The 27,237-nt window shown below is 45.8% G+C and overlaps 1 protein-coding gene across 1 annotated transcript in view; it reads left to right on the top strand.

Annotated features, from left to right (window-relative positions):
- Window positions 1–27,237, top strand: part of LOC140388097 (phosphatidylinositol 3-kinase C2 domain-containing subunit gamma-like) — a 310,331-nt gene that overhangs the window by 206,372 nt on the left and 76,722 nt on the right. Inside the window, exons 22-24 of the mRNA XM_072471736.1 lie at window positions 5,103–5,195; window positions 8,917–9,046; window positions 9,530–9,666. Of these exons, the coding sequence (XP_072327837.1) occupies window positions 5,103–5,195; window positions 8,917–9,046; window positions 9,530–9,666 (360 nt within the window). The remainder of the gene's footprint in view (window positions 1–5,102; window positions 5,196–8,916; window positions 9,047–9,529; window positions 9,667–27,237) is intronic.

The following is a 27,237-nucleotide window of genomic DNA, read 5'->3' on the forward strand; positions in this document are numbered from 1 at the left end:
GACACAATATAATTAAGAGAACAACAGGAGAAGTTTGTCTACTCTATTTTATAAGCAAAGAATAATACAAATAAGAACATAATATAAAACAAGAAGATAACACAAGAATCTCATGCCCATCTGCTTGTCGGGGTCGACGGCGGCTGCGAGATTCGGTTCCTGGCACCTATCGCGACTCAGGTCCAAGGTGAAGTTCAGCAAATGAGCAAAATGGCCTGATATTTATACAATGAAGTACATAAGTCTAATAGATAAGATAAGCAGTTGGGAAAGTCAGCAAGATACATGAGAACGCCTGAGTCTGGACATCTGGTGCCTCATGTTCCAGTCCTAGCCCTGGAAGGCTGCCAGGTATCCTCACAGCGAGCAGAATTAACCCATCCCTTACACTATGATCAGAGTGCGGGGTTACGAGAATAGGGCAGGGGGTGGGCACAGGTAGAGTACTCTTTCGGAAGGTCAGTGCCAACTTGATGGGCCGATTGGCCTCCTTCTACCCTGTAAGGATTCTATGGATTCATCCGTAGTAAAGGTGTAAATTGGGTGTTGGTGACTATGTCATCCCGACACTGTGGACTCTTGGGACCTCTTTGATCATCTTCAGGAGTTAGAGAGGAATGTCTCACTGGATATTTTCTCCCAAAATCGGCCTACAGTTAGTTTTAAGGCTCTCAGGAGGTTTAACCATTCTGGCTGTTTGAGGTAAGAGGGTAAATGATTTGCATGAGTTCCACCTGAACAGTATGGAACAGGCTTAATGCAGGTGACACTGCATCCGAAAGTCATAGTGAGTGCTTCTAATAATGTAGGTCGTTTCCTAACCTTTGCTTTCATATGTCCTTCAGCAATTAGATGAGATTGATGAAAGACATTTTATATTTATATAGCATCTTTCACATCTTCTTCAGCAACTCTTCACAGCCATTGAAGTGTAGTCACTGTTAGTTTGCACATAGCCACTTTGTACAAAGCAATGTCTGACGACATCAAGTGAGTTAATTGACCAGGTCAGTCTTTATGGCGATAAACATTCAGGGATACATGTTGACCAGGTGATTGAACCAAATGAATCTGCTCCTCTTCAAGTAATATGACTTTGGTAATGGAATTGTTTTAAGTCCACCTGCACAGTCAGACGGGGCTTCAGTTGACACTGCATCCGATAGCCAGTGCTCCTAATAATGTAGGACGCCCTTGGTACTGCACTGACGTGTTAGCCTAGGTTAGCTGCTCAAGCCCTAGATCAAGGCTTATACAAACTCATCACCACTGATTTAAAAGTCAGCCAAGGTATCACACAGGTAAGCTGACACTTAGCTTGCAAAACCGGGAGAGCAAGATTCTTATTCATAATTTCTTTCCATAATTTTTATGGGAGTGGCAGGTGAATAAAAAGCCCCTTCAGTATTCTGCTTTTGTCAGCATTTCAGAAATCAAAAGGGAACCAGGGCAGCCCCAAAAGCTCCAGAGGGAGTGTTTTTCTGTTGTTTATTGGCTAGCGCTACATTGTTCATGTTAAGAAACATGATTAAATATTCAAAGTCAGCACTTTCCGAACAATAGTCCATTTACATTTTTTATTTTCTGGGCGTTGGGTGAACAGGACTAGGTGCAATTTAGGATACAGTCAGCACGGTTTTGGATTAGTTTAAGTTTATCGAGGGGGAAAAACTGGAGTTAAGCCAGGGGAGCAACAGAATAGTCTCGAGGTCCAGAGGTAGCAAAAGCATGGATGAGGGTTTCAGCAGCAGAAAGGCTAAGGCGGGGGAAATGGGCAGTTTTGCACAAAGTGGAAGTAAGTGATCTTGGGGGTGTAGGGTTGTCAACTCAGCTTAGAGTCAAAAAGGATTAAGAGTAGAGCATTCTCCTGACATCCAGGCTCATATTACTCCTTCCCTAACCAACAACACAAAGAATAACAAATTGCTAATTTGCTATGCATGGATTGGCTGTCACCGATTGCCTACTAACCATTGACAGCACTTCTAAAGTAAATCATTTCATGAATTCATGAAGTACATTGCGATATCCTAAGAAGATTAAAGGTATTATAAAAACGCAACTCCCTCCTTTTGATTGTTGAAATAATGATTACATCACAAATGAGCTGTGAAGTATTTCCACTGTGATTCTTCATACAGCGGACACAGTGCCTGTCACCCAGAAAATGGTACCCTTGGCAGTCGCGCGTTGAAATGTCATCCGAGATTTTGGGTTCAAGACTCACTCGCAATCCTCTGAATCAGGCAAATGTGTTACTATCTGAGGCAAACTAAGTAGAAACGTAAATAACCTTTCCGATCAGTCGAAATCTTTTTTTGCAGAAAATCGAAAATATGCCGGAGTCAAAACGTCTCAGAGTTGCAAACTGCCGTCACCACACTCACATCTCTCTTTACACATTACAGTCTGGATTCTCCGGTGCCTTAGTTGCGTGTTTCTCAGCGGCGCGCCATTCGCTGGCAGCAGGATACTATACTCCCCCCGCTCGTCAATGGGATTTCCCATTGAAGTCTCCCAATGCCACCGGGAAATCCCCGGGCGTGGGTGTCCTGCCGGCGGGAAAAGTGAATTGCTGGAGAATTCTGGCCTACAATTCTATGCTTGAAAGAGTTAAATGTTCACATTCGCTCCACAGAACGGAATGCTGATTTTTAAATTTGAAAATAGATTGAAATCCAACACAGAGTGAGGTGAATTTAATGATCCACATTCTCTGATGTCTGGAAGTCACAAGGGAAATAAATTACAAGAGTGTAATAGCCTTAAGGCCTGTGCTTAGAGCAAAATTGCTTCAGTCCCACAGCCTCCGCTCTCAATCTTGGATAGCGAGCAGTCGAATAAAATAATTTGTTATTTGTTTAAATGAGCCGCTTTGCTACGATTAGCTTGACATAGTGATTCGAAACACGGGATGCAGGGTCCAATGCATTTGGCATACACTTAGGAATTGTTTCTATAGAAACATCATATGAGCCCGTGCAAAATGGTTATTACTTGAGTATGATTAACTTTCTCCTAATTCAGGAGGACGTGTGCTACATTTGCATGGTGTATTATGCTGACCCGAAACCTTTTTTGTATTGCTGTGTGAAATAATTTCCAGGTTTATTTTTCTACTGTTTTGGCCAAGATGTTATGTTTGTCATTATTCTCATTGGTTGTTCTCTCGTAGTTAACCATTGCTCATTCATGCAAAGTATATAAAGGAGGAATTTGCTTTTTTCATAGAACTCCTCAAGTCCTCTGGATTTACCGGGGTCTGGGGCTGATGGTCTGGCTGGACCAGGGTCTGGGCCTGCTGGTGCCTGGAAGCAGGAAAAGATAGATCCACTTCACAAGCTGGCAGAATGCAACATTGCATGTCACTCACTCTAAATGTCAGGATGTCATCAACTCATGAAGGGTTCATCCATCCTTGGCTTGCTGGTAGATGCCGATTTCACCTTTGCCACAAGAAATGCTCCCTGTCACCACCTTCATCCCCCTGACTCCCCCCTTTCCCCTCCACAACCCTCCTTCATCTCAGGGCCTCTCCTCGAAGGCAGTGAACTCCTTGATGTCCACCGTTTTGTCTGGGATCTCTCCCTTTTTCTGTGGGCCAGCTTGACCTGCAGAAGACACTGGGTGGAATGTGATGAGAAGGGATGGAGTGGACCTTGAAGCATGCTGGCCTACTGTGTGTTCTGACCACTAAGGTCTGAAAGTAAGGACTGAAAATGCTGTTTGTGCAGAATGATAGATGAGATGGTGGTGATATTAAAGTGTGCATGAGACATTCAGTGCTGAAGTCTCCTCCACTAATAGGAGTATGTGATCCCTGAGCAGTTTAACCCTTTTGAGTGTCTGATTGCATTATGGGAGTGGGAGTTTGGAGTGAGCAATAGGTTGACTTACCATGGCAGAGCAGATTAGATCATTCATCCTCTTCCCGCACAGCAGGGCATTTCTTTTGGGGTCCCAACGGACAGACCTTCATTACTGCCCCCTCCCAGCCAGACTAGGTGATGTAGGTGGACCGTCTATAAGAGGACATCAGGCTGTTTGCAGATGACTTTCAGGAGAACAAACGGAGATTTGTGACTGAAACTTGAAGTGCCTGGCTTTTTTCTCCTGCGGGTCATCTCAGGAAGTACAAGCCACACAGATGAGCTGCAGAGAGTAAATATGTGTGTTTGGGTGGTGCTTAAATATGGTGCCAGGTCCTGTAACCCCATTAGGTGAAGCTGGGCAGAGAAATCAGTGACAGCCCTGTTATATGATTTGGAGAGTGGCTTGCCAATGTATGCTTAATCAGGCCCCAGAGCCCATACACCACCCATTGTGTGAAATAAATCACTTCTCCCACCTGCTTCCGCACTTAGTCTCCAGAGCGGAAAATTCCACCTAGTCACTGGTGTTTCTTCAGGCCAACCTGGAAACCAACCTATAAAGAACATGATTCCACAAATGGTAATGGGATAAATGACTACCTAGTCCATTTCTGGAGGACGGTTTGGGTGATTTATTTTTTCTTTTAATTTACAAAATAAAACAAATTTAGAGTACCCAATTCACTTTTTTTCCCCAATTAAGGGGCAATTTAACGCAGTCAATTCACCTACTTTGCACATCTCTTTGGGTTTGTGGGGGTGAGCCCCATGCGTGCAAATGTGCAAACTCCACAAGGACAGTGACCCGGGGCCGGATGGAACCCGGATCCCCAGTGCTGTGAGGAAGCAGTGCTAACCACTGCGCCACCATGCCGCTCTGGGTTTGGGGGATTTATATTGACCAAGACAGCATCTTTTCAAATCGCCCAGATTTCATGCACGATTCAATTTATCATCCTGTCTGAAAAGTATGTCCCTCCACAAAGCCACAATTCCTCAGTAGTGAATAGAAATGCCAGCCAGTAAATTATATGTTGAGGCTAGGAAAGGAATTTGAACATGTGATCTATTGAATCAGCGGAACAAAAGAATATAATTTAGCCCATAGACCTTTGTTAGCTCTTTTGCCAAAGTCATCTATCGAGCTGTCTGCTTCAAATTTTGTTCCAATACAAATGTTACTAATTTGTGATAATACTTACATTTCTACGTTTTTTTCTTTGTGGCAAGGCATGTTCGTATTTCACCTCGAATGCTGTTCCTCTGAAGATTGCTTTCATCAACGCAGACCCTTTGGGCAAAAATATCAACGTAATATACAAGGTAAGGGCTTGAATGATTCAGGGAGACTTAATTGTGGCATACCTAAAAAATCCTTCTTCAACATTGACTGAGTGAAGATTCTTTATGATATGAAATCAAAACTATCTCTCTTTGTTTGTCAGTTTATCACTGGTAGATTGCGTGATGTGTGTTTTTCGCAATCTAACTGCTAGAGTATCAAAATTAAACCTATTCTAAAATAGAGTGGATATCTTTGTAATACCCAATCCAACACCACTGCTGTTGTTCAATATTGAACAACAAGTAGCTGGAATTGCATCAATTGATCCAATTGCTGAAAAAATGTTGTTATGACAAAAAAAATGGCAAGTACAAGTATCCAAGGAGATATTTTAAGTTTAAAACACCCAAAGACTAATATAGTTGACAAGAAGCAATGGAACAGAATGAAGGAAATAAATACTGGAAAAGAGTGAGAGACAGGTAGAAGATTGGAAAGGCAAGGGAAAGGTTGGAGAACTGGAAAAAGGTACAGTATTGGAATTGTGTGATCGAAGAGGCATTGAGGGAAGAATGAGGACAGAGGGAGCGATAGGTGTTTGGAGCAAAGTGAGGGAAAGGCGAAGAAAGGCAGAAAGAGGAGCATGGAAAGGCAGTGAGGGAAAGATTAAATAATTGGGGAAAGGTGCAGGGGGGGGGGGGGATTGAGCAGGGTGAGGGAAGTGTGTGGGAACGGACCATTGAATGAAACAGAGTTGGTATTGGAGTCGAATTTGTAGATAAGAGGGAAAGCACTTTGACAGAGTGTGAAGAGATATCTGAAGAGGCTAATTATAGAGATGGAGCAGATTTCATTTTAAAGCATGCTACCATCTTTCCTCATGCCCTGAATGTAAATGGCCGGAATTAATTGCCACACTCATCTTTGATTAGAATAGAATAGGTGGCAGTCCAATCTATGCTCTTGCACAGCTGTTTTGAAAACTCATTCAATAACATGATGTTACTGTAATAATCCTGTAGATCAGTGAATATAGCCTCTGAATGCATCCTGTTAAAATGACAAAAGACATCCAGTGAATAAATTTGCATTTATCTTTGAAATGTTAGCTGCTTATCCAATCTGTCTGTGTCAAACACCCATGAATGCGGCCAGCACTTATTTAGTCCTTGACACATCACTGGGCGAGAGCAGATATAAATGACACAACAGTTAAGATCACCTCCTACGATGTAAATATTATAAAAACTATTCAATTTTATTCCTTTCGGTATTTGAAAGCCTGGTAAATGTAAGACCATAAGACATAAGAGCAGATTTAGGCCATTCGGCCCATCGTGTCTGCTCCGCCATTCAATCATGCTGATATTTTTCTCATCCCCATTTTCCTGCCTTCTCCTCATAACCCCTGCTCCCCTTATTAATCAATTATCTATCTCTCTCTTAAAGAGACTCAGTGATTTGTCCTCCAAAGCCTTCTGCGGCAAAGGGTTCCACAGATTCACCACCTTCTGGCTGAAGAAATTCCTCCTCATCTCTGTTTTGAAGGATCGTCCCTTTAGTCTGAGATTGTGTCCTCTGATTCTAGTTTTTCTTACAATTGGAAACATCCTCTCCACGTCTACTCTATCCAGGCTTTGCAGTATCCTGAAAGTTTCAATAAGATTCCCCTCATCCTTCTAAACTCCAACAAGTACAGACCCAGAGTCCTTAACCGTTCCTCATATGACAAGCTCTTCATTCCAGGGATCATTCTTGTGAACCTCCTCTGGACCCATTCCAAGGCCAGCACATCCTTCCTTGGAAGGATATGCAGCTCAAAACTGCTCACAATACTCCAAATGGGGCCTGATCAGAGCCTTAAACAACCTCAGAAGTACATCCCTGGTCTTGTATTCTAGCCCGCCCATCTGCCGACTGAACCTGCACCTTAACCTTAAAATATTGTACAATCATGTACCACTAAGATGGTGGAAGACAAGTTGTATGAATTTTAATCTATTCTTGTTTAGAAGTTCCCATGTTCCAATGTAAAGGGTCGATTCAGCATAAGGCTGGAAACCTTGTAGAGAGAGATAGAAATATTTTACTTTGGTAATTTTACTTTGAAGCTGTATTAGATTTTGCGAATTCCAATAATTGAGGGTTCAGTGGGTGTTGAGTTTCTCTTGGTGACTAAAATTCTGGGATTTGTTATGCTTTAGTCAATGGTTGATCCCAACAACCAAGGCATAAGGTTCCCTGAAACAAAGAGAAGCCCAAAGATAGTTTCCTGCTACTATAAAAGTGTACAGTAAGAAGTCTTACAACACCAGGTTAAAGTCCAACAGGTTTGTTTCAAATCACTAGCTTTTGGAGCAGTGCTTCTTCCTCAGGTGAATGAAGAGGTAGGTTCCAGAAACATATATATAAACAAAGTCAAAGATGCAATACGATACTTTGAATGTGAGTCTTTGCAGGTAATTAAGTCTTTACAGGTTCAAACGGAGCTACTGGAGAGAGGGATGATCACAAGTTTAAAAAGGTGTAAGTTGGTAGGATTTCGCAAGCCCAGGCCAGATGGTGGGGGGTGAATGTAATGCGACATGAATCCAAGGTCCCGGTTGAGACCGCACTCATGTGTGCGGAACTTGGCTATAAGATTCTGCTCGGCGATTCTGCATTGTCACACATCCTGAGGGTCACCTTGGAGAACGCTTACCCGAAGATCAGAGGCTGAGTGCCCTTGGCTGCTGAAGTGTTGTCGCGCGATGTCCGTTCATCCGCTGTCGCAGCGTCTGCATGGTCTCGCCAATGTACCACGCTTCGGGACAACCTTTCCTGCAGCGTATGAGGTAGACAACGTTGGCTGAGTCGCAGGAGTATATACCACAAAGTTAATCTCCCATCATGTTGTACAGGGGAGACAATGGGCGGGTTTCTCCGTCCCGCTGCACCAGATTTCTGGTGTGGCATGCCGTCGGTATCCTCTGTTTTGCCGGCTGGTTAATAGGGTTTCCCATGGGCGGCTCACGCTGTCGAGAAACCCCCGGGCTGCTGGCAAAATGGAGCATCCCCAAGGTGGAGAATTGTGATAATCTTCAAATAAAACATGAATCATGGCCAAGGGATATTTGGACCAGTTGTACAGACATAATGTGACATATGTTTAAAGTTAAATACTCTATTTTTAAAAAAATATTTTCATTATAAACTTTCTCATATTAAATATATTGAAATTCTAGGGCTGGATTCTCCATCGGCGGGATTCTCCCCTTCGCTGGCAGCGCACTCGCACCCATCGATTTCCCAACAGCATGGGGGTGCCCACAATGGGAAAACCCATTGGCCGGCTGCCGGGACTTAAGATCCCACTGTCGGTGGGGGCGCGCCGTACCAGAAAACAAGTGCTGCAGGACGGAGAATCTGCCCCCTAGTGTTTGTGCACACTTCCTGTCTGCTGCAATAGCATGCACTTCCTGTGACTGTTGCACTTGAATCCTGTAACATTTCACCAGTCTTGCTTCTGTTAATAATACCTTCACTGCTGCAGAATAGTATCTCCTTCGACTTTCTGTAACATGTAACATTAAGAGTCTCGTATCTAGCAGTCACTTCCTGTAAATTTTGCACCTACTCCCCATTGTTAATGAACTATGTACACTTCAACTATGTACAGTTCAACTATGTACACAAGCCCAGGAGCAATGCCACTGGGACATCCATTACTTTCTTACTGGATTTCCAAACTAATTGATTTTAATCTTTCCCTCTTTCCAGTCAGGAGATGACCTTCGACAAGACATGCTTGTTTTACAGATGGTTAAAGTAATGAACAGGATATGGTGCCAGGAAGGGCTGAATATGAGCATGATTGTCTATCGGTGCATATCAACAGGAAGGGGGAGAGGTCTGTGCCACAGCCATGTTGTCTTCGTTATTAAAGGTTTAACCCTTAAGTTACAGTAGTGTGCAGTTTATATTTCTGCCCCACCAATGGCTCATGAAGGCCTGGATTGAGTTCCTCACCATATTTGGCTACTCTACAAGTGCTTAGAACAGGAATTTCATGTCAGCATTGCCAGCATCACAGCTATACCAGAAACAATTAACAAGTAAATACTCTGCACGTGTTGACAGCTTGAAGCAGATGACAGCACATGTATGTGGTCAACTGCAAGTATATAAAACTAAATAAAATCTTTCACATGGAACTTAACTGAGGACCATGCTTAAATTGTGATGTAAATTCTCCACTTGTATTGGCTACAGTTACACTGGCTACAGTTGCACTGGTATGTCAGTGATGCATTTAATGCAGATAGAAACATACAATTCAGCAAATGCATGGCCTTTTTGTGCTGCTACACTCAAGCTATTGGACTTCTTGCAGGGCTGGTGGAGATGGTCCCTGGTGCCACGACACTCGCCAAGATCCATATGAAACATGGTATTATTGGGCCACTCAAGGAAAACGTGCTATTAAAATGGTTCCAGGAACACAACCCTACCAAGGATCTGCACCAGAACGTGAGCTTTAATTAGATGTTTATATCATGCAAAATGTGCTGTGATATATGCTCCTCTTCCGAGAAGTATTCTTTCGTTACACAACCAGAGCCTCGGAAGCTAATCGCATTAGGCTCAAGATGTTTAATGTTGTTTTCACGGCCCTCCCTCAACCTTCTCAGCCTTTACCATTTCTGGTATATTAAAGGGAACTTGAAATAGATGAAAGAAGACATTGGATTGAACCTGACATTTTGACCTTCAAAGGAACACTGATGTGTTCCAGAGAGTTTGAATAGAAATAAGGATGACTTCAAACTGTAAAGAGAGTTTCGTAGAATCCATATAAAAGCAAATTGGGGTGCAATTATGAGTTGGGTCTTTAAGATGCTGCGTATCTGGGCCAGGTTTCTTCAATAATGGGGTATGTACCCACGCCCGCCAGAAAACAGGCGCGAATCACTCCGGACATTTTTCTAAAAGTTCTGGGGTGATTCTTCGTTTTGAAGGGGGCTTGCAGGGCCTTGGCGTGCACCACGCAGCCCCTGCAGCCTACGGTGCCGGCCCCGCGAAACATGGCGGACCCACACAGCGGGCCGGTGCGCAGGAAGGTAGCCCCCCCCCCCCCCCCAGATCGCGCACGCCCGCCGATCGGTGGCCTCCGATCGCGGGCCTGGCCATTGTGGAGGCCCCCCCACCCGGAGACTGATTCCCCGCCCGCCACCAGGACAGCCACCGCAGCCGCGACGCCGAGCTCCTGCCGGGTGGCAGCATATGAGAATCATGCCGACGGGAACTCGGCCGGTTGACCGCAGAGAATCACCGCGGGGGCCTCTTTCAACAGCCCCCAACTGGCGCCATGTCGACCGCGTGCACGCGACTGGCGGCAATTCTCCGGTTGCCGGAGAATCGCGCGAAGGCGTCGCGGGTCCAATGCCCCATTCTCCGCCCTTGCGGCGCGAGGGCTCGAAGAAGCCCGGTCCCTGATGTCACAAATGATTTGACTAAGATTGAAGGGATGAAGTAAATGCAGGGTTAGAATTGATAAGCTTCAGCTAAGATTTAACACTGAATAAACGTCTCCAGCCTCAGAGTAAACTCATCATTCCAGTTCTATCTACAGGGACCTGTGCCTCAGGTTTAGGACTACAACACAAAGTAGGGTTCCAGTTTCTAATCTCTTCTCAGGCAGCTACCACTGTATATAAGAAACGGACTCTCAGGAATAACAGTCAATTAACATCTGCTGAAAGTAGCTGGTTAAATATTTAATTGACCAACTGACTCCAGAATGCAACATTTGTTTGTTGATTCATGTGGATGTTATGCTACAAACCTATTCAAAACCCGAGCTAATAGTTGTCTCACAGCTAACAACTGGGAGTGAGTTCTCCCAGTGAGACAGAGAAGACAGCCAGAGTGAGACAGCAAAGAGTGAGTTTGGGAATTAGAATCGAGGTGGGAATTCGAAGCTGGGTGGGGAGGAAGTGTTTTTTGTGACTGGTAAGTAGTGTTTCTGTTTTTCTGTTTCTTTTCATTGATATATATATATATATTTTTTTTTTTTTTTCTTCATTGTTTATTTATTTAGTTAAATTTTGGGGGGGGAAATTGAAATTGTTCAAGTTAACCGAAGGTTTAAGACATGGCAGGAGATCTCAGACCCGTGTCATGCTCCTCGTGTGCGATGTGGGAGCTCAGGGACACGTCCACTGTCCCTGGCTCCTTCGCGTGCAAGAAGTGTGTCCAGTTGCAGCTCCTGTTAGACCGCTTGACGGCTCTGGAGCTGCGGATGGACTCACTTTGGAGCGTCCGCGATGCTGAGGACGTCGTGGATAGCACGTTTAGCGAGTTGGTCACACCGCAGGTGAAAGGTACTGAGGGAGATAGTAAATGGGTGACCAAAAGACAGAGCAAGAGTAGGAAGACAGTGCAGGTGTCCTCTGCGGTCACCTCCCTGCAAAACAGATATACTGCTTTGGATACTGTTGAGGGAGATGGCTCACCAGGGGAAGGCGGCCGCAGCCAGGTTCATGGCACCGTGGCTGGCTCTGCTGCGCAGCTGGGCAGGAAGAAGAATGGCAGGGCTATAGTGATAGGGGACTCAATTGTAAGGGGAATAGACAGGCGGTTCTGTGGACGAAATCGAGACTCTAGGATGGTATGTTGCCTCCCTGGTGCAAGGGTCAAGGATGTCTCGGAGCGGCTGCAGGACATTCTGGGGGGGGAGGGTGAACAGCCAGCTGTCGTGGTGCACGTAGGCACCAACGATATAGGTAAAAAACGGGACGAGGTCCTACAAGCTGAATTTAGGGAGCTAGGAGTTAAACTAAAAAGTAGGACCTCAAAGGTAGTAATCTCAGGATTGCTACCAGTGCCACGAGCTAGTCAGAGTAGGAATGTCAGGATAGAGAGGATGAATACGTGGCTCGAGAGATGGTGCAAGAGGGAGGGATTCAAATTCCTGGGACATTGGAACCGATTCTGGGGGAGGTGGGACCAGTACAAACCGGACGGTCTGCACCTGGGCAGGACTGGAACCGATGTCCTAGGGGGCTGTTTGCTAGAGCTGTTGGGGAGAGTTTAAACTAATATGGCAGGGGGATGGGAACCGATGCAGGAAGTTGGAAGCTAGTAAAACAGGGACAGAAACAAAAGGCAGTAAGGGGGAAAGTGTAAGGCAGAGAAGCCATAGTCAAAAATCAAAAAGGGCGACAGTACAAGGTACAGTGACTGAGGGGAGCTCAGTGAATAGGACCAGGAATACTAAAAGAAATAAAACGGGAAGTGAAAACATTAATGGTAAGCGATGCGGCAGGTTGTTACAGGAAGATGTGGGTTCGACGACAAGGAAAATTAGGAGAAAGGTTAAGAGGAAATATAACTTAGGAGAGGTTACTGATCGAGGTGTTAAGATTAAGAACAGAGGTAAAAAAAAGCCAACATAAGTGTACTTTACCTGAATGCTCGTAGTATTCGGAATAAGGTAAATGAGTTGATGGCGCAAATCATCGTGAATGACTATGATTTAGTAGCCATTACTGAAACATGGTTAAAGGATGGTCACGACTGGAGTTAAATATCCGAGGGTATCAAACTTTTCGGAAGGACAGAATGGATGGTAAGGGAGGTGGTGTAGCTCTGTTATTTAAGGATGACATCCGGGCAACAGTAAGGGATGACATCGGTGCTATGGAGGATAAGGTTGAATCCATTTGGGTGGAAATCAGGAATAGTAAGGCGAAAAAGTCACTGATAGGAGTAATCTATAGGCCACCAAATAGTAACATTATGGTGGGGCAGGCAATAAACAAAGAAATAACAGATGCATGTAGAAATGGTACAACAGTTATCATGGGGGATTTTAATCTACATGTTGATTGGTTTAACCAGGTCGGTCAAGGCAGCCTTGAGCAGGAGTTTATAGAATGTATCCGCGATAGTTTCCTCGAACAGTATGTAATGGAACCTACGAGGGAACAAGCGGTCCTAGATCTGGTCCTGTGTAATGAGACAGGATTGATTCAGGATCTCATAGTTAGGGATCCTCTCGGAAGAAGCGATCACAATATGGTGGAATTTAAAATACAGATGGAGGGTGAGAAGGTAAAATCAAGCACTAGTGTTTTGTGCTTAAACAAAGGAGATTACAATGGGATGAGAGAAGAACTAGCTAAGGTAGACTGGGAGCAAAGACTTTATGGGAAACAGTTGAGGAACAGTGGAGAACCTTCCAAGTGATTTTTCACAGTGCCCAGCAAAGGTTTATACTAACAAAAAGGAAGGACGGTAAAAAGAGGGACAATCGACCGTGGATATCTAAGGAAATAAGGGAGAGTATCAAATTGAAGGAAAAAACATACAAAGTAGCAAAGATCAGTGGGAGACTAGAGGACTGGGAAATCTTTAGGGGGCAACAGAAAGCTACTAAAAAAGCTATAAAGAAGAGTAAGATAGATTATGAGAGTAAACTTGCTCAGAATATAAAAACAGATAGTAAAAGTTTCTACAAATACATAAAACAAAAAAGAGTGGCTAAGGTAAATATTGGTCCTTTAGAGGATGAGAAGGGAGATTTAATAATGGGAGATGAGGAAATGGCTGAGGAACTGAACAGATTTTTTGGGTCGGTCTTCACAGTGGAAGACACAAATAACATGCCAGTGACTGATGGAAATGAGGCTATGACAGGTGAGGACCTTGAGAGGATTGATATCACCAAGGAGGTAGTGATGGGCAAGCTAATGGGGCTGAAGGTAGACAAGTCTCCTGGCCCTGATGGAATGCATCCCAGAGTGCTAAAAGAGATGGCTAGGGAAATTGCAAATGCACTCGTGATAATTTACCAAAATTCACTAGACTCTGGGGTGGTCCCGGCGGATTGGAAATTAGCAAACGTGACACTACTGTTTAAAAAAGGAGGTAGGCATAAAGTGGGTAATTATAGGCCAGTGAGCTTGACTTCGGTAGTAGGGAAGATGCTGGAATCTATCATCAAGGAAGAAATAGCGAGGCATCTGGATGGAAATTGTCCCATTGGACAGACGCAGCATGGGTTCATAAAGGGCAGGTCGTGCCTAACTAATTTAGTGGCATTTTTTGAGGACATTAACAGTGCGGTAGATAACGGGGAGCCAATGGATGTGGTATATCTGGATTTCCAGAAAGCCTTTGACAAGGTGCCACACAAAAGGTTGTTGCATAAGATAAAGATGCATGGCATTAAGGGGAAAGTAGGAGCATGGATAGAGGATTGGTTAATTAATAGAAAGCAAAGAGTGGGGATTAATGGGTGTTTCTCTGGTTGGCAATCAGTAGCTAGTGGTGTCCCTCAGGGATCAGTGTTGGGCCCACAACTGTTCACAATTTACATAGATGATTTGGAGTTGGGGACCAAGGGCAATGTGTCCAAGTTTGCAGACGACACTAAGATAAGTGGTAAAGCAAAAAGTGCAGAGGATACTGGAAGTCTGCAGAGGGATATGGACAGGCTAAGTGAATGGGCTAGGGTCTGGCAGATGGAATACAATGTTGACAAATGTGAGGTTATCCATTTTGGTAAGAATAACGGCAAAAGGGATTATTATTTAAATGATAAAATATTAAAACATGCTGCTGTGCAGAGAGACCTGGGTGTGCTCGTGCATGAGTCGCAGAAAGTTGGTTTTCAGGTGCAACAGGTGATTAAGAAGGCAAATGGAATTTTGTCCTTCATTGCTAGAGGGATGGAGTTTAAGACTAGGGAGGTTATGCTGCAATTGTATAAGGTGTTAGTGAGGCCACACCTGGAGTATTGTGTTCAGTTTTGGTCTCCTTACTTGAGAAAGGACGTACTGGCACTGGAGGGTGTGCAGAGGAGATTCACTAGGTTAATCCCTGAGCTGAAGGGGTTGGATTACGAGGAGAGGTTGAGTAGACTGGGACTGTACTCGTTGGAATTTAGAAGGATGAGGGGGGATCTTATAGAAACATATAAGATTATGCAGGGAATCGATAGGATAGATGCGGGCAGGTTGTTTCCACTGGCGGGTGAAAGCAGAACTAGGGGGCATAGCCTCAAAATAAAGGGAAGTAGATTTAGGACTGAGTTTAAGAGGAACTTCTTCACCCAAAGGGTTGTGAATCTATGGAATTCCTTGCCCAGTGAAGCAGTAGAGGCTCCTTCATTAAATGTTTTTAAGATAAAGATAGATAGTTTTTTGAAGAATAAAGGGATTAAGGGTTATGGTGTTCGGGCCGGAAAGTGGAGCTGAGTCCACAAAAGATCAGCAATGATCTCATTGAATGGCGGAGCAGGCTCGAGGGGCCAGATGGCCTACTCCTGCTCCTAGTTCTTATGTTCTTATGTAACCCCAGAGCACACTGCCTGATCAGAAAACGCTGGAAATACTCAGCAGGTCAGGCAGCATCTGAGGAGTTGGAAATATCAGGCCGATGACTTTTGGTCAGAACTCAGATTTCCGGCATCCAGTGTTTTGCTCTCGTATTAACTGAATGGTTACCTCATTGTTATTTGTGGGAACTCACTGCCCCATTCGCCGATGTAATAACAGTAATTATACTTAAAAAGTAATTCATCGTGATATGTCTGAGAACGTCACCCCGATTTTCATTGCTTAATCTGTGGTGGCCAAGCCTTTAGTTGCCCAGTAGAATTTGTCATCAAAATGGAGAGTGAGGTAGTTCATTCTGAGACTAGGGCCCTGAATCTAAATAAACAATGGTATGAAGTGTGAGTTGGTTATGATGAATTGGGGAACATTACATGAAGGCTTGACAGTTGATAGGCAATGGCAAACATTCAAAGAGCACATGGATGAACTGCAACAATTGTTTGTTCCTGTCTGGCGCAAAAATAACACGAGGAAAGGTGGTCAAACCATGGCTAACAAGGGAAAATAGAGATAGTCTTAAGTCCAAGGAAAAGGCATACAAATTGGTCAGAAAAAACAGAAGACCTGAGGATTGGAGGCAGTTTTGAATTAAGCAAAGGAGGACAAAGGGATTGATTAAGATATGGGAAAATAGAGTACGAGAGTGAGCTTACGGGGAACATAAAAACTGACTGTAAAAGCTCTTTAAAAGGTATGTAATGCAAAAAAGATTGGTGATGACAAATTTAGGTTCTTTACGGTCAGAAACATGGGAATTTATAACGGGGAATAAAGAAATGGCTGACAGACTAAATACACACTTTGGTTCCCTCTTCACAAAAGAGGACACCAATAACGTACCAGAAATGTTGGGGAACACAGAGTTTAGTGAGAGGGAGGAACTGAAGGAAATCAGTATTAGTAGGGAAAGGGAAATGGTGTTGGTGAAATTGATGGGATTGAAGGCCGATTAATCCCCAGGGCCTGATAATCTATATCCCAAAGTACTTCAGGAAGTGGCCCAAGAAATAGTGGATGCATTAGTGGTCATCCACCAAGATTTTATAGATCTGGAATAATGCCCATGGATTGGAGAGTATCTATTGTAGCCCCACGATGTAAAAAGTGAGATGGCGAGAAAACAGTAAATTATAGATCAGTCAGCCTGATGTCAGTAGTGAGGAAAATACGAGACTCCATTATAAAAGATTTAATAGCAGAGCACTTGGAAAACAGTGGCAGAATCAGACAGAGTCAGCATGGATTTACAAAAGGGGAATTAAGCTTGACAAATCGACTGGAATTCTTCGAGGATATAACTAGTGGAATTCAAAGTGGGGAGCTGGTAGGTGTGCTTTATTTGGACTTTTGACAACATCCCCTATAAGAGATTGGCCTGCAAAGTTAAAGCATATTGGATTGGGAGTTCTAAAATGGATAAAAAAACAACTGGTCAACAGACAGGAAACCAAGAGTAGAAGTAAATGGGTCTTTTTCCAAATGGTGGGCAGTGACTAATGGGGTATCATAGGGATCAGTGCAAGGACACCAGATATTCACAATATATATTAATGATTTAGATGAGGGAACTAAATGTATTATCTCCAAATTTGCAGATGACTCAAAGCTGGGTGGGAGAGTGAGCTGTGAGGAGGATGTTTCAGTGTGAATTGAACAAGTTGAATGAGTGGACAAATGCTTGGCAGATGCCGTACAAAGTGGATAAATGTGAGATTATCCACTTTGGTAGCAAAACAGAAAAGGAGCATATTATCTGAATGGCTATAGATTGAGAGAGGGGAATGTGAAACAAGATCTGGGTGTCCTTGTACACCAGTCGGTGAAAGTAAACATGCAGGTGCAGCAGGCGGTAAGAAGACGGATGGTATGTTGGCCTTCATAGCAAAAGGATTCCAGTAATAATAATAATCTTTATTAGTGTCACAAGTAGGTTTACATTAACACTGCAATAATGTTACTGTGAAAATTCCCTAGTCGTCACACTCCGACGCCTGTTCGGGTACACTGAGAGAGAATTCAGAATGCCCAATTCACCTAACAAGCACGTTTTTCGGGACTTGTGAAAGGAAACCGGAGGAAACCCACATAGGGAGAACGTGCAGACTCCCCACAGGCAGTGACCCAAGCTGGGAATCAAACCCAGATCCCTGGTGTTGTGAAGCAACAGTGCTAACCACTGAAGGAGCAGAGATGTCTTGCTGCAATTAAACACGGCCTTGATGAGACTACATCGGGAATATTGTGTGCAGTTTTGATCTCCTTATCTGATGAAGAATGTTCTTTCTATGGAAGGAGTGCAGAGAAGGTTTACCAGACTGATTCCTGGAAAGGCAGGACTGACGTATGGGGAGAGATTGAGTCGGTTAGGATTATACTCACTGGAGTCTAGACAAATGAAGAGGGATGTCATAGAAACATATAAAATTCTAACAGTACCGGACAGGGTAGTTCCAGAAAGAATGTTCCTGATGGCGGGTGAGACCAGAACCAGACTGAGATGAGGAAACATTTCTTCACCCGGAGAGTGGTCGGCATGTGGAATTCCCTACCATAGAAAGCAGTTGAAGCCAAACCATGTATTTTTCAAGAAGCAGGTAGATAGAGCTCTTGGGAAGGGGGTCGAAGGAGATGAAGAGAAACCAGGAAAAGGTTACTGAGTTAGATGATCAGCAAGTTCAGAGGGCCGTATGGCCTCCTCCTGCCTCTATTGTCCATGTTTCTTTGAAAATATAGTCTAACAATGCTTCTGTGAAGCACCTTGGAGTATTTAAAAGTACTACATGAATGCAAATTGTGATTTTGTTGAGAGATTCTGGCCACGTAGAGAATTTTGAAGGGCATCAGGTCACATTGAAGGTCAAGATGGAATAATATTCTGGAAATGTTGTTTGATAATCATTGAGGATCAGAGTGTATTTATGTAGAAGATGCCCTAAAAACATGAAATTGATGGGTATGGACAGCACGTGGTGCAGTCGTTAGCATTGCTGCCTCACGAAGCCCATCCCGGCGCTGGGTCACTGTCCATGTGGAGTTTGCATATTCTCCCCGTGTTTGTGTGGGTTTCGCCCCCATAACCCAAAGATGTGCAGGGTAACTGGATTGGTCATGCTAAATTGCCCCTTAATTGGAAAAAAATAATTGGGTACTCTAAATTTATAAACAAAAAAAAATTGATGGGTTTATACCTTAATAGATCTGTTGACCAGTTTAGACAGACACAGTAAAGGCACCAGAATTTAGTACTACTCTACTTATTCAGAAGAGCTAGCTTAGTCATGATTTCTGAGAATACAGTACAGAGACCACTCAGAATCATGACCAAGATCTAACTATTATCCACACTAGTGAAGAAGACTGGCCAAGCTACGATCACTCCATATGGATTTCTTCTTCTCTGAGCTACGAACCCAGGGCCCCTCTTCTGCGATAGTTGCTCCCAGGGGTTCCCATGTTGTCGCTGATGGTGTGTTCTGATGGTCCTTCTTTTATCCATGTCCTTCTGGTGCTGAGACATGATGCACACACACCTAGCCTAAGTTCTATTGTCTCATCAAGACTTACACTCATTAATAGAAATAAATAGGATACTCCTGTTTAATCAGGATGATTTAACCAAAATCCATTGTCCTTTGAAACACTCACATCTGACCAGCTATTAGCCGGTTATGGAGCTTGATGGCCTCTTTGTTTATCGTTCATCCTGTTGCAAAGTTGATCTCTACTGTATTGAAGTTTGTTGCATATTCATAGCATGGTCTTTTTGTATTTTGGCGTTAACGTGATAAATACTGTAATTGGGTGATCATTACGTTCTGCATAGCGATAAGATAATAATAAAACAATATATGTCATCTACTGGAAAATGTTGAATCTATTGGTTGATATCTCTGACTGGCCCAGTACCTTTTATTTGCTGATGGGATATGAGAGTCTCTGGCAAGGCCAGCATTTGTTACCCATCCCAAAAGTGATGGTGGTGAGCTGCATTCTTGAACCGCTGTAGTCCATGTGGTGGAGGTACACCTACAGTGCTGTTAGGGTGGGATTTCCAGGATGTATACCAGGTGGCAGTGAAAGAACAGCAATATAGTTCCAAGTCAAGATATTGTGTGACTTGGAGGAGGATTCCTTTACATCTGCTGTCTTTGTTCTGGGTGTTAGAGATTGTGGTTTTGGAAGTTGCTGACGCAGGTGGTTTAGTGAGTTGCTGCAGTGCAGTGTGAAATACACCACCGCCATTGTTAGTCAGTGGTGGAGGGAGTGAATGTTGGAAACAGTGGATAGGGTGCCAATCAAGCAGACTGCTGGATGGTACTTGAGTGTTGTTAGAGCTGCACTCATCCAAGTGGAGAGTATTCCATCACATTGTCTTGTAGAAGGTGGATAGGCTTTGGGGAATCAGTAGGTGAGTTATTCGCTGCAGAATTCCCAGTTTCTGACCTACTGTTGTGGATACAGAATTTATATGGCTGGTTCAGTTAACTTGGTGAGTCAGTGTCATTTTATAGCACTGTGGATGACACGTTTCATCACTTTGCTGCTGAATGACTAGACTGATAAGGTGGTAATTGGCCAGATTAGATTTGTCCTGCCTTTTGTAGACAGGACATACTTCAGCAATTTTCCACACTATCAAGCAGATAGCAACATTGCAGCTGTACTGAAACAGCTTGGCTTGCGGCCCAGTCTGTTCTGGAACAGAAGACTTCAGGCGTCCAGATGAGATGTTGCACTGGGTCATAGCCTTTGCCGTATCCAATGCCTTCAGCTGCATTTTGATATCACGTGGAATTAATCAAATTAGCTGAAGGTTGGCATCTGCGACGGAGATCACCCCTGGGGGATAACGCGGTTGATTTTTAATGAGAACTTTCAACTATATTCGTCCAGTATACAGTAAAATATTACAATTTTTTATCCATCTGAGCAGTCAGCAAAGGATTTCACAAATTGTTTTACCAGTTACAGTGGTCAATACTGGTTAAAGTATTCTGTTGAAATGAATGTTCCTGTTCAATTGTAATCTTCTCACATGGGTCTTGGCCATGATTAGTGGCTGACATTTGGTAGATGTTCCAATAAAGGCTGTGATTATTACCCAAACCAATGAGAGAAGTTGAGTGGTGTGAGTACAATACTGATCCACGCACAGGGTGGTCCCCAGTTCTTTCAGTCGCATGCACTAAATTGAAGACCAGGACCTTGATTTTCAATCCAGGCCAACGACCCAGCCTCCAGATCATTTTTAGGTCCGACCTCATGTCGCGTCTACATTGTCCACAAGATGGAATCTTCACACACAGGTGTCTAAATTCAGGGGATGCTGAGCTTTGCCAGGAAGCGGGAGCTGATTGTTGAACATCATTCTCAAAGGCTGACGGCAACCATGACAGAGCCTGTCACTGTCGTTCAAAACCGAGGATGCAGGGCAACAGAGGGCAAGCAGCCTCATAGTGCGGAGAAGTGGCCAAAGAGCCAACTCGGAGATATTGCACTACATGTGAGACATAAACCTTACTTGCCGAAGATGTTTCCTCAAATACAACGTTACTTAATAACTATGCACAAAACTATCTGGGTTTGGCTAACTGTGATTTGAATATAATTTCTGGCCTTTCCTGCCCTTCAACAAGCTCTTCAAGTTGCTGAACAGGCTATTAGTTGGAGGTACAGTGGGTTCCAAGCTCTTCCAACCCCTGTTCTCGCTTTGAAACTAGCAGTGAATCCCAGAGGCATTGGGACACTGCTATGCCGCCCGGGAGTACTATTTTCAAAGCATGCCCATTCTTTGCTCACCCCCATGGGCAACTGAAACTCCCAGCACAGATACCTGAGTGCCACACAATAAAATGGAGGAACATGGCATGTTTTCCTGGCTTCTTATTTGTTGTTGTATCTGATGGTGAAATTCTGACTTTTTTTTAACCAAAGTTAACAAATGGCAATTAGTCTGCCAGCAATTGGAATTTAACATCGAACAGAAAGGACAGGAGATCCAGACTTTCCCTCAGCTCACACACCCATACCCAGATCAATAAAGGACTGAGTGAAGAACAACATGGGCAATTGAAGCAGACCCACAGCGCAATTCAGTGCCAGCCAAGATTATGCACTGAAGTTTGTGGAGAGGGACATTCTTCCACAACCTTTTCATTTGAGGGGTAGGAACATTATCAAGTGAACCAAGGTTGACATAAGTCAGTCAGGGATCACTGGATATTTTGAAAGACTATCAGGTTAATTTGATCTTTCAACTAATAAGTTAAAAGAACCACAGAGGGGACTGTTAAAGTCTTTGAGATATCACTTTTTGTGGCGAGTCTTGCAGTTGATCATTACTGTAAAAGTGCTGAAATAAAGCCGCTTTGATGCGAGGTGCATCTCAAAGCTAGCACCAAAGGTGCCTGCCCCCTGGGCCTCACACTTGCAGTGGTTCAGATCAGTGGCCGGCAAGACCAGCCTGTTTAAACCTGGTCTTCTTGCAGCAAGTCTTGCCCAAACCCCGGCTGGTTGATCAATGGGTTGCAGCTGTTTCCATGAGGCCCATGCCTGCTGCCTAGACTGAGTCTCACAGGAAAGTTCCACAAACGGTACTAGGGGTGTTGGATGAAGAATTGAGGCCACCACCCTGAAAATGTAACCAGCTGGAGGGAGGGTGGCGGGCAGAACCTGGGTGCTTCAGATGGCTCACGGGGGAAACCAAAGAGCTAAGCCCAGAAGAAGCAGCAAGTTCTATAGCATCAGCAACCGACCAGAAGGTGACTGCGAAGATGGCCACCTAGACCAGGGATTAACAGGCAGTAACCCAGACATACCCTCCACCATTTAGGGGATGACACCAGCTTTAATAAGTAACTGAGACCTGGAAGGGAGGCGAACTGGAGGGCAGAAGGAAACAATAGGAAGAGTCAGTTGCAATTGTTCACATAAAATGCTATTGCATATGAACTAATTAGAATGTACTTGAACTAATGAAACTTAGTTTCACTAACTAGACTGACTGTAAAAGCTGTAATAAATATGTGAAGAGAAAAAGATTAGTAAAGACAAATGTTACAGTCAGAAACTGAGGAAATTATAATGGGGAAAAAAGAAATGGCTGACCAAGTAATTACATACTTTGTTTCTGTCCTCACAAAAGAGAGCATAAATTACCTCCCAGAAATGCTATGGAACCAAGGGCCTATTGAGAGGGTACATTTTTCCAATTAAGGAGCAATTTATCATGGTCAATCCACCTACCCTGCATTTCTTTGGGTTGTGCGGGGCGAAACCCACACAGACACGGGGAAAATGTGCAAACACCACACTGACAGTAGCCCGGGGCCAGGATCAAACCTGGTCCTCGGCGCCGTGAGGCAGCAGGGCCAACCACTTCGCCACTGTGCCGCCCCGTGAGAGGGCGGAATTGAAAGAAATCAACATTAGTAAGAAAGTGACACTGGAGAAATTAATGGGGTTAAAGGCTGACAAATTACCAGGGCTTGACAATCTACATCCCAGATTATTAAAGGAAGTGACCCTGGAAATATTAGTTGCATTGGTGATCTTCTTCCAAAGTTCTACAGACTCGGGAGCAGTCCCTACTGTAACCCGACTATTTAAAAAGGGAGAATGACAGACCAGTTAGCCTGACATCAGTAGTGGGGAAGATGTTAGAGTCTATTATAAAATACATGACTAACAGAACATTTGGAAAGCATTAACATGATTGGACAAAGCGAGCATGGGTTTCTGATCGGCAAATCATGCTTAACAAATATACTAGAGTTTTTTGAGGATGTACCGAGATAACAGATAAGGGAGAACCAGTGGATGTGATGAATTTAGACTTTAAGAAGGCTCTTGATAAGGTCCTTCATAAGAGGTTAGTGGGCAAAATTAAAACACATGAGAGAGGGCAATGTACTGGCATGGATCGAGAATCAGTTAACAGACAGGAAACAGTGGGCACAATTTAACTAAATGGGAACAAAGTTCCATAGCGAGCACGTTTAGCTGTATGTTTCCTGGCACTTACAGCTCCGAAAAACACCCCGCTATTTAACGCGCCCCCGGTTAGATAGGGAAACTCAGCGGGGAATGTGCGGCCAAGGCTGCACATAACCCTGGCTTCTGCACTGAGAAGCTCTGCTCGCCAGACCTCCTCAGTGTAGCGAGAGATCAAGATACCATTTTTAAATGGTCACCAGATCTCTGGAGCCCCCCCAATGCAATGCCAAACCTCCCCTAAGACGAACACACTATGAGGGTGTCCCCAAGCCCCTGCCCCCCACACTCCCCCAACACCCACTCAGGGCATTCTGGCCCGATCGCCTTCACACATAAAGTGCCAGCTTTGTACTTTGGCAGTGCCAATCTGTTGTCCTGGCAGTACCGCTGCTAGCTGACAGTGCCACCTGGGCACCCTGGCTGTGTCAGGCTGACACCCAGGTGGCACTGCCAAGGTGCCAAGCTGGCACTTTTCACGTGGTGGTGATCAGGCCAGGATGCCCAGGCCGGCACCCAGGTGGCACTGCCAGGGTGCCAGGCTGGCAGTGCTGGGCTGCCAAGCTGGGATTTTCTGCACAGCAGAGATTGAGCTGAGATGTGCCCTGTGGGTGCTTGCAGAGGGGCCCGGGGACCCCCTTATATTGAGTTGGGGCTTGTGATGGGGGAGGGAGGGGGGTTCCGGGTGGCATTGAGGGCTCGGGAGATTAGGGGCGTCATTCTCCGACCCCCCGCCGGGTCGGAGAATGGCCGTTGGCCGCCGTGAATCCCGCCCCCGCCGAAGTCTCCGGTACCGGAGATTGGGCGGGGGCGGGAATCGGGCCGCACCGGTTGGTGGGACCCCCCGCTCAATTCTCCGGCCCGAATGGGCCGAAGTCCCGCCCAGAAATTGCCTGTCCCGCCGGCGTAAATTAAACATGGTATTTACCGGCGGGACCAGGCGGTGTGGGCGGGCTCCGGGGTCCTGGGGGGGGGCGCAGGGCGATCTGGCCCCGGGGGGTGCCCCCACGGTGGCCTGGCCCGTGATCGGGGCCCACCGATCTGCGGGCGGGCCTGTGCCGTGGGGGCACTCTTTCCCTTCCGCCTCCGCCACGGCCTCCACCATGGCGGAGGCGGATGTGACTCTCCCCACTGCGCATGCGTGGGAAACTTTCAGCGGCCGCTGACGCTCCCGCGCATGCGCCGGGAAACTATCAGCGGCCGCTGACGCTCCCGCGCATGCGCCGCATTTCCGCGCCAGCTGGCGGGGCAACAAACGCCATTTCCGCCAGCTGGCGGGGCGGAAATCCCTCCGGCGCCGGCCTAGCCCCGACATTGAGGGGCTAGGCCGCCAAAGATGCGCAGCATTCCGCACCTTTGGGGCGGCGCGATGCCCGTCTGTTTGGCGCCGATTTGGGCGCCAGTCGGCGGACATCGCGCCGGTGGGGGAGAATTTCGCCCCAATCTCACTGCACTGTTCGAGGTTTTCTGCTGATGTATCCCCCACGAGACCCATGGGGATGACCTGATTGATCTCCCCATGGAGCTTGTGGAATACGAAATCCCCTGCTGAGGAACGGAGGCTCAGCAGCGGGGCTCATTAATTCCCCGAGATAAAAGTCGTCCCAGAAAGGAGCCTGCATCATCGCATGGTCCCAGCTGGGACTGGGCATGCTTTTCTTCGCTGTGCGTTCTTACATTGAATAATAAATAAACTTCTTGGACTTATATTTGGGACTCCTCATTGATTACAATATTGACGACGGGGACAAAGCGGAATTACAGCTGGCACTCCTGGACATCAAGACCATGGCTGCATCGCACCACAGAGGAGCAAGTTTGAAAAATACCGCTCTTCGGGAGGCTCAGCGCTCTGTATATGAGTATAGAAGACTGGGCTCAGTATGCTGAGCAAATCAGCATTCTTGCTGTGTACAAATTGGCTGGCATGTTTCCTCCATTATAACAGTGACCACACTTTGTTGACTATCGGGCAGCACGGTAGCACAAGTGGATAGCACTGTGGCTTCACAGCGCCAGGGTTCTAGGTTCGATTCCCCGCTGTGTCACTGTCTGTGCGGAGTCTGCACGTTCTCCCCGTGTCTGCGTGGGTTTCCTCCGGGTGTTCCGGTTTCCTCCCACAGTCCAAAGACGTGCAGGTTAGGTGGATTGGCCATGCTATTGCCCTTAGTGTCTAAAAGGTTAGGAGGGGTTATTGGGTTACGGGGATAGGGTGGAAGTGAGGGCTTAAATGGGTCGGTGCAGGCTCGATGGGCCGAATGGCCACCTTCTGCACTGTATGTTCTATAAATGTTTTACTTTCAGGGCAAATGCCATTACAGCAGATGACCGCCAGAAAGTGATTTTCAGGACCCTCTGTGGCGCCCCCGTTTTTAGCGCCTAACCTACACTGCAGCCCCAGACTCCAAGACGTTTGACGAACTGGTGGCGCTCGTGGCTGACCACTATGACCTCAAACCATCAGTCATGCTTCAATACGTCCGATTGAACCCCGGGGACTGAGTTTCTGGCACGCTTACGCAAACTGACTGAGCACAGTGCATGCGGGCCATCTCTACCGGAGATGCTAAGGGACCGCCTTATGTGCAGTGTTAACAACATGGTGACTCAGCAGAAATTGCTGGCTGAACCGTCTTTGGACCTGAAAAGGGTATCAAGATCTTCCTCTTGTGGGAGAGCACAGAGAAGGAGCTCCAGGGCGCTTCTGAGATGGAGGTGAATAGTATAGGATGCCCCATATTCAAGCGAGCGGTGGCCCCTCGCAACAAAGTTTCTGGGACCCAGCCTTGCCCGAGCAACGCCGGGGCCAGGCCCAGGCCCATTGGCGAAGCGCCACTACAGCCAAGCGAGACGTCTCCGCTGAACCACAGGAGGAGGTCTCAGTGAGGTGCTGCACCTGTGGTCAGAGGAACAGCAGAGACCAGGAACACCAAGTCAGCCAACAAGTGCATCACCCAGGTCAAGGGACACGTCTGCCTTGAATCAGGGCCTTCCACCTTGCACAGCCTGACAAAGACAAGTGCATACAGCTAAACTGCATCACCGCACCACGGGTTGCCCCCATTAAGTCACCATCCAGGTGAATGGTCACCTACTTGTAATGAAACTGGACACGAAGGCTACAGTCTCGGTGATAGGACAGCAGACATTTCAGAAGGTCAGGATGGGAATCCAGCGTTTGAACTTGAGGGACACGGGAGAATCATTCACCATCACGGGCACGGCAATGCCCCAGTTGCCTACAGACAGCAGTCTGCCCGGTTGCCCTTGGTAGTATTATGGGGATCCGGCCCTGGTCTGCTAGGCCGTGATTGGCAGCAGATGCTCCATTAAGACTGGCAGCGGATTTTCAAAATGGCCACTGGTGGGGGGTGGGGGGGGGGGGGGGGGGGTGGGGGTGGTTATACGAGGTCCTGCGGAAGACCCGGAAGTCTTCCAGGATGGCCTGGGTAAGATCAAAGGTGCCGTGGTCAAGATTCACGTATACCCTCAGGTCCAACCTGAGGTACTTTAGGGCCTGCCCAGTGCTCTAAGCATTGTGGACAGGTGGATGAGCTGGGGTTCATTCGGCCGGTACAATTTACGGATTGTGTCTGTAGTCCCAGTGCTGAAGCCGGATAAAACCGTCCGCCTGTGTGGGGATTACAAGTTTGGACAGATACTCGATGCCATGCATAGAGGACCTCTCTGCAAAACTGGCCAGAGG

This window comes from Scyliorhinus torazame, chromosome 13 (genome assembly GCF_047496885.1).
Source record: "Scyliorhinus torazame isolate Kashiwa2021f chromosome 13, sScyTor2.1, whole genome shotgun sequence".
Classification (NCBI taxonomy): Eukaryota; Metazoa; Chordata; class Chondrichthyes; order Carcharhiniformes; family Scyliorhinidae; genus Scyliorhinus; species Scyliorhinus torazame.